This window comes from Pristiophorus japonicus, chromosome 1 (assembly GCF_044704955.1).
Source record: "Pristiophorus japonicus isolate sPriJap1 chromosome 1, sPriJap1.hap1, whole genome shotgun sequence".
Lineage (NCBI taxonomy): Eukaryota > Metazoa > Chordata > Chondrichthyes > Pristiophoridae > Pristiophorus > Pristiophorus japonicus.
Genome location: NC_091977.1, coordinates 196,768,918 through 196,786,723, shown reverse-complemented (window position 1 = coordinate 196,786,723; position 17,806 = coordinate 196,768,918). Strand labels below are relative to the sequence as shown.

The window sequence follows — 17,806 nt, the reverse complement described above, 5'->3', positions numbered from 1 at the left end:
TATCTATCTGTGACTTGAACACATTCAATGAGCTAGCCTCAACTGCTTCCTTGGGCAGAGAATTCCACAGATTCACAACCCTCTGGGAGAAGAAATTCCTTCTCAACTCGGTTTTAAATTGGCTCCTCCGTATTTTGAGGCTGTGCCCCCTAGTTCTAGTCTCCCCTACCAGTGGAAACAACCTCTCTGCCTCTATCTTGTCTATCCCTTTCATGATTTTAAATGTTTCTATAAGATCACCCCTCATCCTTCTGAATTCAAACGAGTAAAGACCTAGTCTACTCAATCTATCATCATAAGGTAACCCCCTCATTTCCGGAATCAGCCTAGTGAATCGTCTCTGTGCCCCTTCCAAAGCTAGTATATCCTTCCTTAAGTAAGGTGACCAAAACTGCACGCAGTACTCCAGGTGCGGCCTCACCAATACCCTGTACAGTTGCAGCAGGACCTCCCTGCTTTTGTACTCCATCCCTCTCGCAATGAAGGCCAACATTCCATTCGCCTTCCTGATTACCTGCTTCACCTGCAAACTAACCTTTTGGGATTCATGCACCTCAGCATGTTGTAATTTCTCCCCATTCAAATAATATTCCCTTTTACTGTTTTTTTTCCCAAGGTGGATGACCTCACACTTTCCGACATTGTATTCCATCTGCCAAACCTTAGCCCATTCGCTTAACCTATCCAAATCTCCTTGCAGCCTCCCTGAGTCCTCCACACAACCCACTTTCCCACTAATCTTAGTGTCATCTGCAAATTTTGTTGCACTACACTCTGTCCCCTCTTCCAGGTCATCTATGTATATTGTAAACAGTTGTGGTCCCACCGATCCCTGTGGCACACCACTAACCACCGATTTCCAACCTGAAAAGGACCCATTTATCTCTGCTTTCTGTTAGCCAGCCAATTCTCGATCCATGCTAATACATTTCCTCTGACGCCACATACCTCTATCTTCTGCAGTAACCTTTTGTGTGGCACCTTATCGAATGCCTTTTGGAAATTTAAATACACCACATCCATCGGTACACCTCTATCCACCATGCTCGTTATATCCTCAAAGAATTCCAGTAAATTAGTTAAACATGATTTCACCTTCATGAATCCATGCTGCGTCTGCTTGATTGCACTATTCCTATCTAGATGTCCCGCTATTTCTTCCTTAATGATAGTTTCAAGCATTTTCCCCACTACAGATGTTAAACTAACCGGCCAATAGTTACCTGCCTTTTGCCTGCCCCCTTTTTTAAACAGAGGTGTTACATTAGCTGCTTTCCAATTCGCTGGTACCTCCCCAGAGTCCAGAGAATTTTGGTAGATTATAACGAATGCATCTGCTATAACTTCCGCCATCTCTTTTAATACCCTGGGATGCATTTCATCAGGACCAGGGGACTTGTCTACCTTGAGTCCCATTAGCCTGTCCAGCACTACCCCCCTAGTGATAGTGATTGTCTCAAGATCCTCCCTTCCCACATTCCTGTGGCCTGCAATTTTTGGCATGGTTTTTGTGTCTTCCACTGTGAAGACCGAAGCAAAATAATTGTTTAAGGTCTCAGCCATTTCCACATTTCCCATTATTAAATCCCCCTTCTCATCTTGTAAGGGACCAACATTTACTTTAGTCACTCTTTTCCGTTTTATATATCTGTAAAAGCTTTTACTATCTGTTTTTATGTTTTGCGCAAGTTTACCTTCGTAATCTATCTTCCCTTTTTTTATTGCTTTTTAGTCATTCTTTGCTGTTGCTTAAAATTTTCCCAATCCTCCAATTTCCCACTAACCTTGGCCACCTTATACGCATTGGTCTTTGATTTGATACTCTCCTTTATTTCCTTGGTTATCCACGGCTGGTTATCCCTTCTCTTGCCGCCCTTCTTTTTCACTGGAATATATTTTTGTTGCGCACTATGAAAGGGCTCCTTAAACGTCCTCCACTGTTCCTCAATTGTGCCACCGTTTAGTCTTTGTTTCCAGTCTACTTTAGCCAACTCTGCCCTCATCCCACTGTAGTCCCCTTTGTTTAAGCATAGTACGCTCGTTTCTGACACAACTTCCTCACCCTCAATCTGTATTACAAATTCAACCATACTGTGATCACTCATTCCGAGAGGATCTTTTACTAGGAGATCGTTTATTTTTCCTGTCTCATTACACAGGACCAGATCTAAGATGGCTTGCTCCCTTGTAGGTTCTGTTACATACTGTTCTATGAAACAATCCCGTATACATTCTATGAATTCCTTCTCCAGGCTACCCCGTGCGATTTGATTTGACCAATCGATATGTAGGTTAAAATCCCCCATGACTACTGCCGTTCCTTTTTCACATGCCTCCATTATTCCCTTGATTATTGCCCGCCCCACTGTGAAGTTATTATTTGGGGGCCTATAAACTACGCCGACCAGTGACTTTTTCCCCTTACTATCTCTAATCTCCACCCACAATGATTCAACATTTTGTTTATTGGAGCCAATATCATTCCTCACAACTGCTCTGATATCATCCTTTATTAACAGAGCTACCCCACCTCCTTTCCCTTCTTGTCTATCTTTCTGAATTGTCAGATACTCCTGTGTGTTTAATTCCCAGTCTTGGCCACCCTGCAACCATGTTTCTGTAATGGCCACCAAATCATACCCATTTGTAATGATTTGTGCCGTCAACTCATTTACTTTATTTCGAATGCTGCGTGCATTTAGGTAGCGTGTTTTCATCCAAGTTTTTAAACCATGATTTTTAGTTTTGACCCCTCCTGCAGCCCCTTTATATTCAGTGGCCCTTTTTGTTTCTTGCCTTAGGTTTCTCTGCCCTCCACTTTTACTCATCTCCTTTCTGTCTTTTGTTTTTGTCTCCTTTTTGTTTCCCTCTGTCTCCCTGCATTGGTTCCCATCCCCCTGCCATATTAGTTTAACTCCTCCCCAACAGCACTAGCAAACACTCCCCCTAGGACATTGGTTCCGGTCCTGCCCAGGTGCAGACTGTCCGGTTTGTACTGGTCCCACCTCCCCCAGAACCTGTTCCAATGCCCCAGGAATTTGAATCCCTTCCTGCTGCACCACTGCTCAAGCCACGTATTCATCTGTGCTATCCTGCGATTTCTACTCTGACTAGCACGTGGCACTGGTAGCAATCCCGAGATTACTACTTTTGAGGTCCTACTTTTTAATTTAGCTCCTAGCTCCTTAAATTCGTCTCGTAGGACCTCATCCCTTTTTTTACCTATGTCGTTGATACCAATGTGCACCACGACAACTGGCTGTTCTCCCTCCCTTTTTAGAATGTCCTGCACCCGCTCGGAAACATCCTTGACCCTTGCACCAGGGAGGCAACATACCATCCTGGAGTCTCGGTTGCGGCCGCAGAAACGCCTATCTATTCCCCTTATGATTGAATCCCCTATCACTATCGCTCTCCCACTCTTTTTCCTGCCCTCCTGTGCAACAGAGCCAGCCACGGTGCCATGAACTTGGCTGCTGCTGCCCTCCCCTGAGGAGTCATCCCCCTCAACAGCACTCAAAGCAGTGTATCTGTTTTGCAGGGGGATGACCACAGGGGACCCCTACACTACCTTCCTTGCACTACTCTTCCTGCTGGTCTTCCATTGCCTATCTGGCTGTGGATCCTTCACCTGCGATAAGACCAACTCGCTACACGTGCTACTCACGTCATTCTCAGCATTGTGGATGCTCCAGAGTGAATCCACCGTCAGCTCCAATTCCGCAATAATGTAACACCACTTTTTAAAAAAGGAGGGAGAGAGAAAACAGGGAATTATAGACCGGTTAGCCTGATATCGGTGGTGGGGAAAATGTTGGAATCAATTATTAAAGGTGTAATAGCAGCGCATTTGGAAAGCAGTGACAGGATCGGTCCAAGTCAGCATGGATTTATGAAAGGGAAATCATGCTTGACAAATCTTCTAGAGTTTTTTGAGGATGTAACTAGTAGAGTGGACAAGGGAGAACCAGTGGATGTGGTGTATTTGGACTTTCAAAAGGCTTTTGATAAGGTCCCACACAAGAGATTAGTGTGCAAAATTAAAGCACATGGTATTGGGGCTAATGTATTGACATGGATAGAGAACTGGTTGACAGACAGGAAGCAGAGAGTCGGAATAAACGGGACCTTTTCAGAATGACAGGCAGTGACCAGTGGGGTGCCGTAGGGTTCAGTGCTGGGAACCCAGCTATTTACAATGTACATCAATGATTTAGACGAAGGAATTGAATGTAATATCTCCAAGTTTGCAGATGACACTAAGCTGGGTGGCGGTGTGAGCTGTGAGGAGGATGCTCAGAGGCTGCAGGGTGACTTGGACAGGTTAGGTGAGTGGGCAAATGCATGGCAGATGCAGTATAGTGTGGATAAATGTGAGGTTATCCACTTTGGTGGCAAAAACAGGAAGGCAGAATATTATCTGAATGGTGACAGATTAGGAAAAGGGGAGGTGCAACGAGACCTGGGTGTCATGGTACATCAGTCATTGAAGTTTGGCATGCAAGTACAGCAGGAGGTGAAGAAGGCAAATGGCATGTTGGCCTTCATAGCTAGAGGATTTGAGTATAGGAGCAGGGATGTCTTACTGCAGTTGTACAGAGCCTTGGTGAGGTCACATCTGGAATATTGTGTTCAGTTTTGGTCTCCTAATCTGAGGAAGGACGTTCTTGCTATTGAGGGAGTACAGCGAAGGTTCACCAGATTGATTCCCGGGATGGCAGGACTGACATATGAGGAGAGACTGGATCAACTGGGCTTGTATCCACTGGAGTTTAGAAGAATGAGAGGGGATCTCATAGAAACGTTTAAAATTCTGACGGGACTGGACAGGTTCGAGGCAGGAAGAATGTTCCCGTTGCTGGGGTGTTCCAGAACCAGGGGTCACAGTCTAAGAATAAGGGGTAAGCCATTTAGGACTGAGATGAGGAGAAACTTCTTCACTCAGAGAGTGATTAACGTGTAGAATTCTCTACCACAGAAAGTTGTTGATGCCAGTTCGTTAGATATATTCAAAAGGGAGTTAGATATGGCCCTTACTGCCAAAGGTATCAAGGGGTATGGAGAGAAAGCAAGAAAGGGGTACTGAGGTTGAATGATCAGCCATGATCTTATTGAATGGCGGTGCAGGCTCGAAGGGGCGAATGGCCTACTGCTGCACCTCATTTCTATGTTTCTATGTTTTCTATAAACTTTTTACTACACCCATTAATGATAAATTGTGGTCACAGATTTTTTTTCTACCTTATCCATGGTGCTCGATGGCCGTATTAAACTGGCATGAATATGATTCTGTACACAACACGACATCACTAGATTTATTACCAGATCATTTGCATGTGCCCAACTAAAAGCAGTTGGAAATATAGTGAAAATCATCATCATTGGCAGTCCCTTGGAATCGAGGAAGACGTGCTTCCATTCTGAAAATGAGTTCTTAGGTGGCTGAACAGTCCAATACTGTTATGTATTTAACCCTTTGTAACTTGCATTACACCTGACCATCAGAGGGCCTACCTGTTGGATTCCCAAGGGATCCCAGCATCCCTTGGGAGCACAGTATATAAGCAGGCCACCCACGAGGTACCTGCACTCTGGAACCTTAATAAAGGAGCTAAGGTCACACTTGTCATTACACACAGTACTCAGTCTCACCATTTATTAGGAGTGTAACAAATACGAGAACAACCGTCTCTGTCACAGGTGGGACAGATAGTCGTTGAGGGAAAGGGTGGTTGGGACTGGTTTGCCGCACGCTCTTTCCGCTGCCTGCGCTTGATTTCTGCATACTCTCGGCGATGAGACTCGAGGTGCTCAGCGCCCTCCCGGATGCAATTCCTCCACTTAGGGCGGTCTTTGGCCAGAGACTCTCAGGTGTCAGTGGGGACTTATCTTCGAGGGTATGCTTGTAATGTTTCCTCTGCCCACCTTTGGCTCGTTTGCCTTGAAGGAGTTCCGAGTAGAGCGTTTGCTTTGAGAGTCTCGTGTGTGGCATGCGAACAATGTGGCCTGCCCAGTGGAGCGGATCCAAGTGTGGTCAGTGCTTCAATGCTGGTGATGTTGGCCTGGTCGAGGACATTAATGTTGGTGGGTCTGTCCTCCCAGGGGATTTGTGGGATCTTGCTGAGACATCATTGGTGGTATTTCTCCAACGACCTGAGGTCGCTACCATGCTCCACCTCACAGTCAACAAGCTCCCCGCTGGAGTGGAACTAAACTACAGAACCAATGGGAAACTGTTCAACCTTCGCCATCTCCAGAGACTACCCCAACCTCTGTCGTCGAGCTACAGCACGCGGACGATGCCTGCGTCTGCGCACATACAGAGGCTGAACTCCAGGACATAATCGACGTATTTACTGAGTTGTCCGAAAGCATGGGCCTTACACAAAACATCCGTAAGACAAAGGTCCTCCACCAGCCTGTCCTCGCCGCACAGCACTGCACCCAGTCATCAAGATCCTGGACAACGTAGACCATTTCCCATACCTTGGGAGCCTCTTATCAACAAGAGCAGATATTGACGACAAGATTCAACACCACCTCCAGTGCGCCAGTGCAGCCTTCGGCCGCCTGAGAGCGTTTGAAGACCAGGCCCTTGAGACTGCCACCAAGCTCATGGTCTTACAGGGCTGTAGTAATACCCGCCCTCCTGTATGGCTCAGAGACATGGATCATATACAGTAGACACCTCAAGTCGCTGGAGAGATACCACCAATGATGTCTCCGCAAGATCCTACAAATATGATGAAAAATGGAGCAGGTGGAGAGGTCGGTGAAGATTCAATGTTCTGGTTCTCTGTCCCATTCTCACTGCTGCCTACTTGATTAACACCAGAACATCAAGCAGTAGCCACAGGAAAAATGTGGGGTTGTGACTTTAACAGGGAGATTTCAACGAAAAAAAAGATTTAATTTCACACATTCTTCGATGCATCTATTCATACTTACACTGCACACAATGGGTTGGTTTATTTCGGGATACCGTATATTTGTCTTGAGGTTTCTGCCAAAGAAACACACCAGTTTTGTAAGAATAGAAAAAAATAAAATTAAAATATTTTTGAGATTATACCAATATAACGTTACTGAATTACAACATGCTAAAGCATTTCCACACATAAAAAGCTCCCACTTCACCCAATTAGTTGCCATAACAAGCACTTGTAATTTTACACCACCGAACATTTATCATCTCCAATAATTGCATGCTCAACTGTAACTCATGTACTCTATCCCAGTATTATTGGTGTTAGGAAAAGTAAGATGCATGTATTTTATGTCTAAATAATTGCAGAACTTTTTGTCAAGTTACATATGAAATAATAAACTTATTTTGACAAAATGTGAACTGATAGGGATTTCAGACATATGAACTTTAGATTAATCGAGAATGTTTTCAATAGAATGCAAACTTTACTGTTTTTAAAGAAAGTGGAATCTCATGTCTAAAAATCATTATCAAGATCATTCTACAAAATGAGAGTGAAGATTTTCTCTTGTGAATTATAAATTTCTATTTTAGCAATTCCACATCCTCTTTTGATTATATAAATACTGGAATATCTAACAAAGCAACTGACAATTACTAATTGCCTCCCAACTTTTAAACTCATCTAGTCATCTCGGGAAGACTGACCAGTTCTAGAGATCTCTGCAGATGTTGTCCATGACATACTCTGCCAGATCACTAAGTTAGCTGAAACTTGCTTCTAAGATTCCAGACCGAGATTCAAATTTGGGTCTCACTTCAATCAGCTATCCACTCCAGTACCCTCGAATCTGAATTGACTTGTTTTGGGAAGATGTCAATTGTACAGAGTGGATACAGGAGGCAATGTGCATATGAAGGAATGAATTACATTTATAACAATCCTGAGGGGACTGGACAGTAGGAGGTTGGAGTTTGGCTCCTCCCACCCAGGGGGAAAGGAGGAAGAAGTTGAGATACATGGCAAAGTACTAGAAGGTTCTGTGGAGGAAGATGTAGAAGGTGAGCACTGATCCAGTTGTTGATTTGTATCAGTGTTGCCAGTTATTATTGAATACAAACTGTTCTATACACATAGCCAAGTTTGAAGTTTTGTCTGGAAAAAGTTGAAGACCATGTTATCCAGTGCTTCACACAAGACCAGGAGCATCATGGGTACACCGCTACCTCCAAGTTCTCCTCCAAGTTGCACACAAATCTGACTTGGACATATAACATAGAATTATACAGAATATACAACACAGAAATAGGCTATTCAGCCCAACTACACTGTGCTGGTGTCAGCCGTGGTTCAGTGGGTAGCACCCTCACCACTGAGTCAGAAGATTGTGCATTCAAGGCCCACTCGAGACTTGAGCACTTCAGTGCAGTACTGTGAGAGTGCTGCACTGTTGGAGGTGCCGTCTTTCGGATGAGACGTCAAACCGAGACCCCAAACCGAGACCCCATCTGCTCTTTCAGGTGGACTATTTCTAAGAAGAGCAGGGAAGTTATCCCTGGTGTTCTGGCCATTAGTTATCCCTCAATCAATATCACTAGAACGGACTGTCTGGTCATTGTCACTTTGCTGTTTGTGGGACCTTACTGTGTGCAAATTGGCTGTCGCATTTCCTGAGACTAAACATCAAAAAGTACTTCATTGGCTGCAAAACACTTTGGGATGTCCAGTGGTCGTGAAAGATGCTATATAAATGCAAGTCTTTCTTCCTTTATACTCCACATGAGTCCCCTCCCATTCTATCCAGCTCACTTCAGCCTTTCAGCATATCTTTCTATTCTCATTTTATCTCAGGTACTTGTATAGTTTTCTTTTGATAGCATCTAAGTTATTTGCCTCAACCAGTTCCTGCAGTAGCGAGTTCCACATTCGAACCAGTCTCTGAGTAAATACATTTCTCCTTCTTTCCTGATTGGATTTATTAGCAACAATCTTGTATTTATGGTCCCTAGTTTTGGATTCTCCCACAAGTGGAAACATAGAAACATAGAAAATAGATGCGAGTGCAGGCCATTCAGCCCTTCGAGCCTGCACCACCATTCAATAAGGTCATGGCTTATCATGCAACCTCAGTATCCCATCCCTGCATACCCCCTGATCCCTTCAGCCATAAGGGCCACATCTAACTCCCTTTTGAATATGTCCAACAAACTGGACTCAACAACTTTCTGTGGCAGAGAATTCCACAGGTTCACAACTCTCTGGGTGAAAAAGTTTCTCCTCATCTCGGTCCTGTATGGCTTACCCCTTATCCTTAGATTGTGACCCCTGGTTCTGGACTTCCCAACATCGGGAACATTCTTCCTGCATCGAAGCTGTCCAGTCCCGTCAGAATTTTAGAAGTTTCCATGAGATCCCCTCTCATTCTTCTAAATTCCAGTGAGTATAAGCCTAGCCGATCCAGTCTTTCCTCATATGTCAGTCCTGCCATTCCGGGAATCAGTCTGGTGAACCTTCGCTACACTTCCTCAATAGCAAGCACGTCCTTCCTCAGATTAGGGGACCAAAACTGCACACAATACTCAAGGTGTGGTCTCACCAAGGCCCTGTACAACTGCAGTAAGACATCCCTACTCCTATACTCAAATCCTCTCACTATGAAGGCCAACATGCCATTTGCTTTCTTTGCTGCCTGTTGTACCTGGATGCCTACCTTCAATGACTGATGTACCATGACACCCAGGTCTCGTTGCACCTCCCCTTTTACTAATCTGTCACATAGAAACATAGAAAATAGGTGCAGGAGTAGGCCATTCGGCCCTTCGAGCCCACACCGCCATTCAATGAGTTCATGGCTGAACATGCAACTTCAGTACCCCATTCCTGCTTTCTCGCCATACCCCTTGATCCCCTAGTAGTAAGGACTACATCTCACTCCTTTTTGAATATATTTAGTGAATTGGCCTCAACAACTTTCTGTGGTCGAGAATTCCACAGGTTCACCACTCTCTGGGTGAAGAAGTTTCTCCTCATCTCGGTCCTAAATGGCTTACCCCTTATCCTTAGACTGTGACCCCTGGTTCTGGACTTCCCCAACATTGGGAACATTCTTCCTGCATCTAACCTGTCTAAACCCGTCAGAATTTTAACGTTTCTATGAGATCCCCTCTCATTCTTCTGAACTCCAGTGAACACAAGCCCAGTTGTTCCAGTCTTACTTGATATGTCAGTCCCGCCATCCCAGGAATCAGTCTGGTGAACCTTCGCTGCACTCCCTCAATAGCAAGTATGTCCTTCCTCAAGTTAGGAGACCAAAACTGTACACAATACTCCAGGTGTGGCCTCACCAAGGCCCTGTACAACTGTAGTAACACCTCCCTGCCCCTGTACTCAAATCCCTTCGCTATGAAGGCCAACATGCCATTTGCTTTCTGAACCGCCTGCTGTACCTGCATTCAGATAATAATCTGTCTTCCTGTTTTTGCCACCAATGTGGATAACCTCACATTTATCCATATTATACTGCATCTGCCATGGATTTGCCCACTCACCTAACCTGTCCCCTGCAACTTCTTAGCATCCTCCTCGCAGCTCACACTGCCACCCAGCTTAATGTCATCTGCAAACTTGGAGATATTACATTCAATTCCTTCGTCTAAATCATTAATGTATATTGTAAATAGCTGGGGTCCCAGCACTGAACCCTGCAGCACCCCACTAGTCACTGCCTGCCATTCTGAAAAGGACCCGTTTATTCCCACTCTTTGCTTCCTGTCTGCCAACCAGTTCTCTATCCGCGGCAATACATTAACCCCAATACCACGTGCCTTAATTTTGCACACTAATCTCTTGTGTGGGACCTTGTCAAAAGCCTTTTGAAAGTCTAAATACACCACATCCACTGGTTCTCCCTTATCCACTCTACTAGTTACATCCTCAAAAAACTCTAGCAGATTTGTCAAACATGATTTCCCTTTCATAAGTCCATGCTGACTTGGACCGATCCTGTCACTGCTTTCCAAATGTGCTGCTATTACATCTTTAATAATTGATTCCAGCATTTTCCCACCACCGATGTCAGGCTAACCGGTCTATAATTCCGTTTTCTCTCTCCCTCCTTTTTTAAAAAGTGGGGTTACATTAGCTACCCTCCAATCTATAGGAACTGAACCAGAATCCATGGAATGTTGGAAAATGACCACCAATGCATCTACTATTTCTAGGGTGACTTCCTGAAGTACTTTAAGATGCAGACTATCAGGCCCTGGGGATTTACTGGGCTTCAATCCCATCAATTTCCCTAACACCATTTCCTGACTAATAAGGATTTCCCTCAGTTCTCCCCTCTCGCTATATCCTCGGTCCCCTAGTATTTTCGGGAAGTTATTCGTATCTTCCTTAGTGAAGACAGAACCAAAGTATTTGTTCAGTTGGTCTGCCATTTCCTTGTTCCCCATTTTGAATTCATCTGATTCTGACTGCAAGGGACCTACATTAGTCTTCACTAATCTTTTTCTCTTCACATATCTATAGAAGCTTTTGCAGTCAGTTTTTATGTTCCCTGCAAGCTTCCTCTCATACTCTATTTTCCCCCTCCTAATTAGACCCTTTGTCCTCTTCTGCTGAATTCTAAATTTCTCCCAGTCCTCAGGTTTGCTGCTTTTTCTGGCCAATTTATATGCCTCTTCCTTGGATTTAACACTTTCCCTAATTTTCCTTGTTAACCACGGTTGAGCCACTTTCCCTTTTTTATTCTTACGCCACAGAGGGATGTACAATTGTTGTAGTTCATCCTTGTGATATTTAAATGTCTGCTACTGCCTATCCACCGTCAACCCTTTAAGTATCATTCTCCAGTCTATCCTAGCCAATTCATGTCTCATACCATCGAAGTTTCCTTTCTTTAAGTTCAGGACCCTAGTCTCTGAATTAACTATGTCACTCTCCATCTTAATGAAGAATTCTACCATATTATGGTCACTCTTCCCCAAGGGGCCCCGCACGACCAGATTGCTAATTAATCCTCTCTCATTACACAAGACCCAGTCTAGGATGGCCAGCTCTCTAGCTGGTTCCTCGATATATTGGTTTAGAAAACCATCCCTTATACAATCGAGGAAATCCTCCTTCACATTATTGCTACCAGTTTGGTTAGCCCAATCAATATGTAGATTAAAGTCACTCATGATAACTGCTGTACCCCTATTGCACGCATCCCTAATTTCCTGTTTGATGCAATCCCCAATCTCCCTATACACAACTCCCACCACCCTTTGGTGTTTTGCAGCTCTACCCATATAGATTCCACATCATCCACGCTAATGTCCTTCCTTCCTATTGCGTTAATCGCCTCTTTAACCAGTAACGCTACCCCACCTCCTTTTCCTTCGTCTGTCCTTCCTGAATATAGAATACTTCTGGATGTTGAGTTCCCAGCCTTGGTTACCCTGGAGCCATGTCTCCGTAATCCCAATTACATCATATCCATTAACAGCTATCTGCGCAGTCAATTCTTCCACTTTATTACGAATGCTCCATGCATTGAGACTCAGAGCCTTCAGCCTTGTTTTTTTAACACTCTTTGTCCTTTTAGAATTATGTTGTAATGTGGCCCTTTTTGATTTTTGCCCTTGATTTCTCTGCCCTCCACTCTTGCTTTTCTCCTTCCTACCTTTTGCTTCTGCCCCCTTTTTACTTCCCTCTGCCTCCCTGCGTAGATTCCCATCCCCCTGCCATTTTAGTTTAACACCTCCCCAACAGCATTAGCAAACACTCCGCCTAGGACATGCTCTCCACATTGTCCAACCCATTCATAATTTTAAAATTCTCTATTGGGTCACCTCTAAGTTTTCTCTTTTCAGAAAAGTCCTAACCTGTTCAATCTTTTCCTATAGCTGAAATCTCTCAGTTCTGGTATCATCCTTGTAAATCATTTTACATCTTCCCCAATGCTTCAATGTCCTGGTCATATCACCATTTGTTCATCATTGCTGGGTCAAAATATGGGAAATCCTGCCTAATGCCATCACTGAATCGCGATCAGTACAAGGACTGCAGTGGTTTAAGAAGGCCCACCACCATCTTCTCTGGGAAATTAGGCATGAACAATAAATGCAGTAAAGTTAACATTAGCCACAGCCTGAGAATAAATGTAAAAAAGGGATTTTCATGGACCCAAGCTCTTTTATTCCTAAACCATGGCCTATACTTACTAGATGCTTGATCTTGGTACACATAGGAATAGAATCTCTGCAATTTTTATGAATATTCATGGTACAATCTGAAAAAGAACACATTTTTAACTGAAATAGAAAAAAAATTAAATTGCAAATGCTAGGAATTTGAAAAAAAAAATCATTCGATGGTAAATACACAGCAGATCTGTCAATATCCTTAAAGAGGAAAGATTGGTCAACATTTAGGTATAGAACATAAGAACATAAGAAATAGGAGCAGGAGTAGGCCACCTGGTCCCTCGAGCCTGCTCCACCATTTAATGTCATAGCTGATCTGATCATGGACTCAGCTCCACTTCCCTGCCCGCTTTCCATAATCCTTTACTCCTTTATCGCTCAAAAATCTATCGATCTCCGCCTTAAATATATTCAATGACCCAGCCTCCACACCTCTCTGGGGCAGAGAATTCCACAGATTTACAACCCTCAGAAGAAATTCCTCCTCATCTCAGTTTTAAATGGGCGGCCCCTTATTCTGAGACTATGCCCCCTAGTTTAAGCTTCCCTATGAGTGGAAATATCCTCTCTGCATCCACCTTGTCGAGCCACCTCATTATCTTATATGTTTCGATAAGATCATTCTTCTCAACCCCAATGTGTATAGGCCCAACCTTCTCAATCTATCTTCATAAGTCAAACCCCTCGTCTCCGGAATCAACCTAGTGAACCTTCTCTGACCAGCCTCCAATGCAAGTACATCCTTCCTTAAAAACGGAGACCAAAACTGTACGTAGTACTCCAGATGTGACCTCACCAATACCCTGTAAAGTTGTAGCAAGACTTCTCTGCTTTTATACCCTATCCCCCTTGCAATAAAGGCCAACATTCCATTTGCCTTCTGATTAATTGCTGTATCTGCATACTAACTTTTTGTGTTTCATGCACAATAACCTCCAGGTTCCTCTCTACTGCAACACTTAGCAATTTTTCTCCATTTAAATTATAATTTGCTTTTCTAGTTTTTCTGCCAAAGTGGATAACCTCATATGTTCCCACATTCCATCTGCCAAAGTTTTGCCTACTCACTTAGCCTGTCTATATCCCTTTGCAGATTTTTTGTGTCCTCCTCACAATTTGCTTTCCCACCCATCTTTGCATCATCATCAAACTTGGCTACATTACACTCTGGCCTTTCATCCAAGTCATTAATATAGATTGTAACTAGTTGAGTCCCAGCACCAATCCCTGCAACACCCCACTAGTTACTGTTTGCCAACCGGAAAATGACCCATTTATCCCGACTTTCTGTTTTCTGTTCGTGAACTTTTATCTTGTGCAGTAACCTTTTATGTGGCACCTTATCAAATGCCTTCTGGAAATCCAAATACACCACATCCACTGGTTCCCCCTTATCCACCCTGCCCGTTATATCCTCAAAGAACTTCAGAAAATTTATCAAACATGATTTCCCTTTCATAAATCCATGCTGACTCTGCTTGATTGAATTATGCTTTTCAAAATGTCCCGCTACTGCTTCCTTAATAATGGACTCCAGCATTTTCCGAACGACAGATGTTAGGCTAACTGGTCTATAGTTTCCTGCTTTTTGTCTGCCTCCTTTTTTAAATAGGGGCGTTACATTTGCGGTTTTCCAATCAGCTGGAACCACCCCAGAATCCAGGGAATTTTGATAGATTACAATCAATGCATCCACTATCTCTGCAGCCACTTCTTTTAGGACCCTAGGATGTAAGCCATCAGGTCCAGGGGACTTGTCCGCCTTTAGTCCCATTACTACTACTTTAGTGATAGTGATTGTATTAAATTCCTCCATCCCTATAGCTCCTTGATTATCCACGATTGGGATGTTTTTAGTGTCTTCTACAGTGAAGACCGATACAGAATATTTGTTCCAAATCTCTGCCATTTCCCTGTTCTCCATTATTAATTCCCCAGTCTCATCCTCTAGGGAACCAACATTTATTTTAGCCACTCTTTTCCTTTTTATGTACCCATAGAAACTCTTACTCTCTGTTTTTATATTTTCTGCTAGTTTACTTTCATAATCTATCTTCCCTCTCTATCATTTTTTTAGTCGTTCTTTGCTGGCTTTTAAAAGTATAGACCTATCTTCCAAACCAGTTCTGCTGAAGGATATACAGACCAGACATTAACATGACTTTTCTCTTACTTGATGACATATCTGCTGTGTATTTACAGCGAATTCTGTAAAAGAAAACATGTTAGAAAATATATTCCTCTGTTCTGCTAGACAGGAGCAGCAGACTTGAAATTACATTTGCACAGCCTGGGGGCAGCTTTGAAGCAGGGTCACCCCCTGGTAAGGCCTAGTGTCAATTGGAGGGGCTGGAAAGTAAGACACAGCATCTGCTTGTCAGGCCTTGGAGATCAGCAACTTTGCGGCTGCTGATGGAGATAGGCATACAAAAACCCCGATTACAAGCATACAGCTGTGGGGCGTTGCAATGTTCTTTTTAAAAAGTTACTCACCTTGGAGTCTTCAGTCTGTCCTGGGATCGCCACAAACTCTCTTGCAGGCAGGGGTTTTGGGTTGAGCTATACTGCCTTGTTTTCTGGACAAGCCATATCTGGAGCACGAGGTAGGAGGGGTGTCCCTGCTGTCTCATTAACATGACTGACGGCCTCCACCTACTGCAAGAACAGGCCAAGTTCTGTTCTCCCTCTGCCCCCTAGGAACGTTCTGAAAATACCAACGTAAAAGGGCTGGACACCCAGTGAGCCTTTTCGAGATCTGTGTATCTAGGGAAATGGGTGGGGGCAGGGGTGTGGAGTGGTCAGATTAATCGGCTCCAATGTTACTTTAAGAATGATGTTCAAGAAAAAGATTTACAATGTGACAAAATGAGCTATTGAGACTGCAGGGTAAATTTGATTATTTAGCAATCCTAATTCAGAGGTTAGTCTGCTGGGAGTGCATATTGGGAATTCGAGCATGGAGGTCAATACGAGCATGCTAATCACCGTGCCTAAATTCACCATATGAATTTCTGCTGCGCAACACTCTGTGACAGGAACACCAACTCAGAACATTTCTCCCTATAAGTTGAATGGTTGCTACTCACTGAAACACTGCAGGACATCCTTTCCACCAACAAGCTTGTCACAAACCAAACATTGCACTGTCCCTGAAATAATCCCTGCAATAAAGTGATGCCCATTGCTCCATTTCTCCTTCTCTTTTGTATCTTTATGTTTCCCCTGTAAAAGTAAAATTTTGGGGGGGGGGGAGGGGTAAAGAGGGGAGGAAATCACTCAGAGCTCTAGTATGCATTACACACTTGTACATGAAGACTTCAATTTCTTTTTATTTTCTAAGTAATCATTTTTACAGCATATGCAAATTTTCAGAGTTTATCATGGCAATGCTGTGCTGGCTAACAGATGAAAGGATATATGCGCAGCATGCAATCTGAAATTCCCCCATTTATGGTCACCGTTCTCAGAACAATTAGTAATTGTGTTCAGTCAGCTGTCCAATGGCCTGCCATTTTTTCAGCATCATTATCCCCTTACCACCACCTTCCCTCCCAAATCATTGGCATGCGAGACATCAAGTCCCCATGTTTAGCTTTCATCTACTTAATTCAGCCAGCCTTGGCCAAACAGCAGGCATGCTAACAAAATTACTTGCCAAAGGGCAGCCCCAGAGATGTTCTGTCCATGGTCATGAGAGGAGAAGGAAGTGGTTTCACGCTTGGCCCCTCCGTAGTTATTCATACACCACACATCCCATTTCAAGGTTTAAATTACAAATTTTCTCTGTTTTCCGCAAAGCAATGTGTGTCTTCAACATTGAAATGTAATTAACCACCCAAAAGCATGCGAATAATTTCACTGCAAGTCTGGGGTTTAATCCTGCCATCTGGTGGCATTCAAACTGACATCCTTGGACTGTGAGGCAGTTTGTGTATTAATGGCCAAGCCAGTTTAAAGTCACCAAGCTCCTCAGTTCATTTACTGTTGCTTTTCTTATAACTGTAAACATAAATATAAACCATGTGACTGAAGTTCTGTGGAAGGTGAAGCTTCTTGTTACAATAGTGAAGCTAATTAAAAGGGTTGTAATGTTATTTAATCAAGTTCAAACATTTAAATGAAGGCATTTTTCAAAACCTAATTATGTGATACTACATAATATAGATTATTTGCAGCCTCAGCATTAAATTACTAGCCAAGTGCCCACTACCTTACATGAACCCAAAACTATGTGGTAATATTACAATCTACCATACCACATGATGTGCCAACTGGTTTCAACTGCAGTACGTGATACAAAGTGTTGTAGATTGAATAATAAAAAGGAGATTATTATTTACCTTGCCCTTATTTCTGGTACTCGTCATTCTGTTCTTGAGGAAGCTGAATGTGCGGCTCACTTTATATTTTTCAGTCTCTGCTTTTGAGGGAATAATATACTTGTCCCACTCCTCCTCTTCAATTCTGTGGAAAAAATTGATTTAGACCTAGTTCTTTGACTGAATAAAATTTCAAAATTTGTTCCAGGATTTCATTCTCACAAAGTAAAACAAAACAGGCACCTCAGATGGTTCAGTGATTTGAACTAGACCAGATGGTCCAAGATTCTTTCCCTGGTTTGTACTGTGTTACTTGATCTCAGCCAGGCTCACTTTATATTTTTCAGTCTTAGCATCCCTATCCAGC

General features: G+C 43.3%; 1 protein-coding gene across 1 annotated transcript in view; it reads right to left on the bottom strand.

Annotated features, from left to right (window-relative positions):
- Nucleotides 1-17,806, bottom strand: part of arhgef28a (Rho guanine nucleotide exchange factor (GEF) 28a) — a 484,332-nt gene that overhangs the window by 225,595 nt on the left and 240,931 nt on the right. Inside the window, exons 15-18 of the mRNA XM_070876112.1 lie at nucleotides 17,461-17,584; nucleotides 16,207-16,342; nucleotides 13,139-13,206; nucleotides 6,949-7,003 (exon numbers count right to left, since the gene is read on the bottom strand). Coding sequence (XP_070732213.1) covers nucleotides 6,949-7,003; nucleotides 13,139-13,206; nucleotides 16,207-16,342; nucleotides 17,461-17,584 — 383 coding nt within the window. The remainder of the gene's footprint in view (nucleotides 1-6,948; nucleotides 7,004-13,138; nucleotides 13,207-16,206; nucleotides 16,343-17,460; nucleotides 17,585-17,806) is intronic.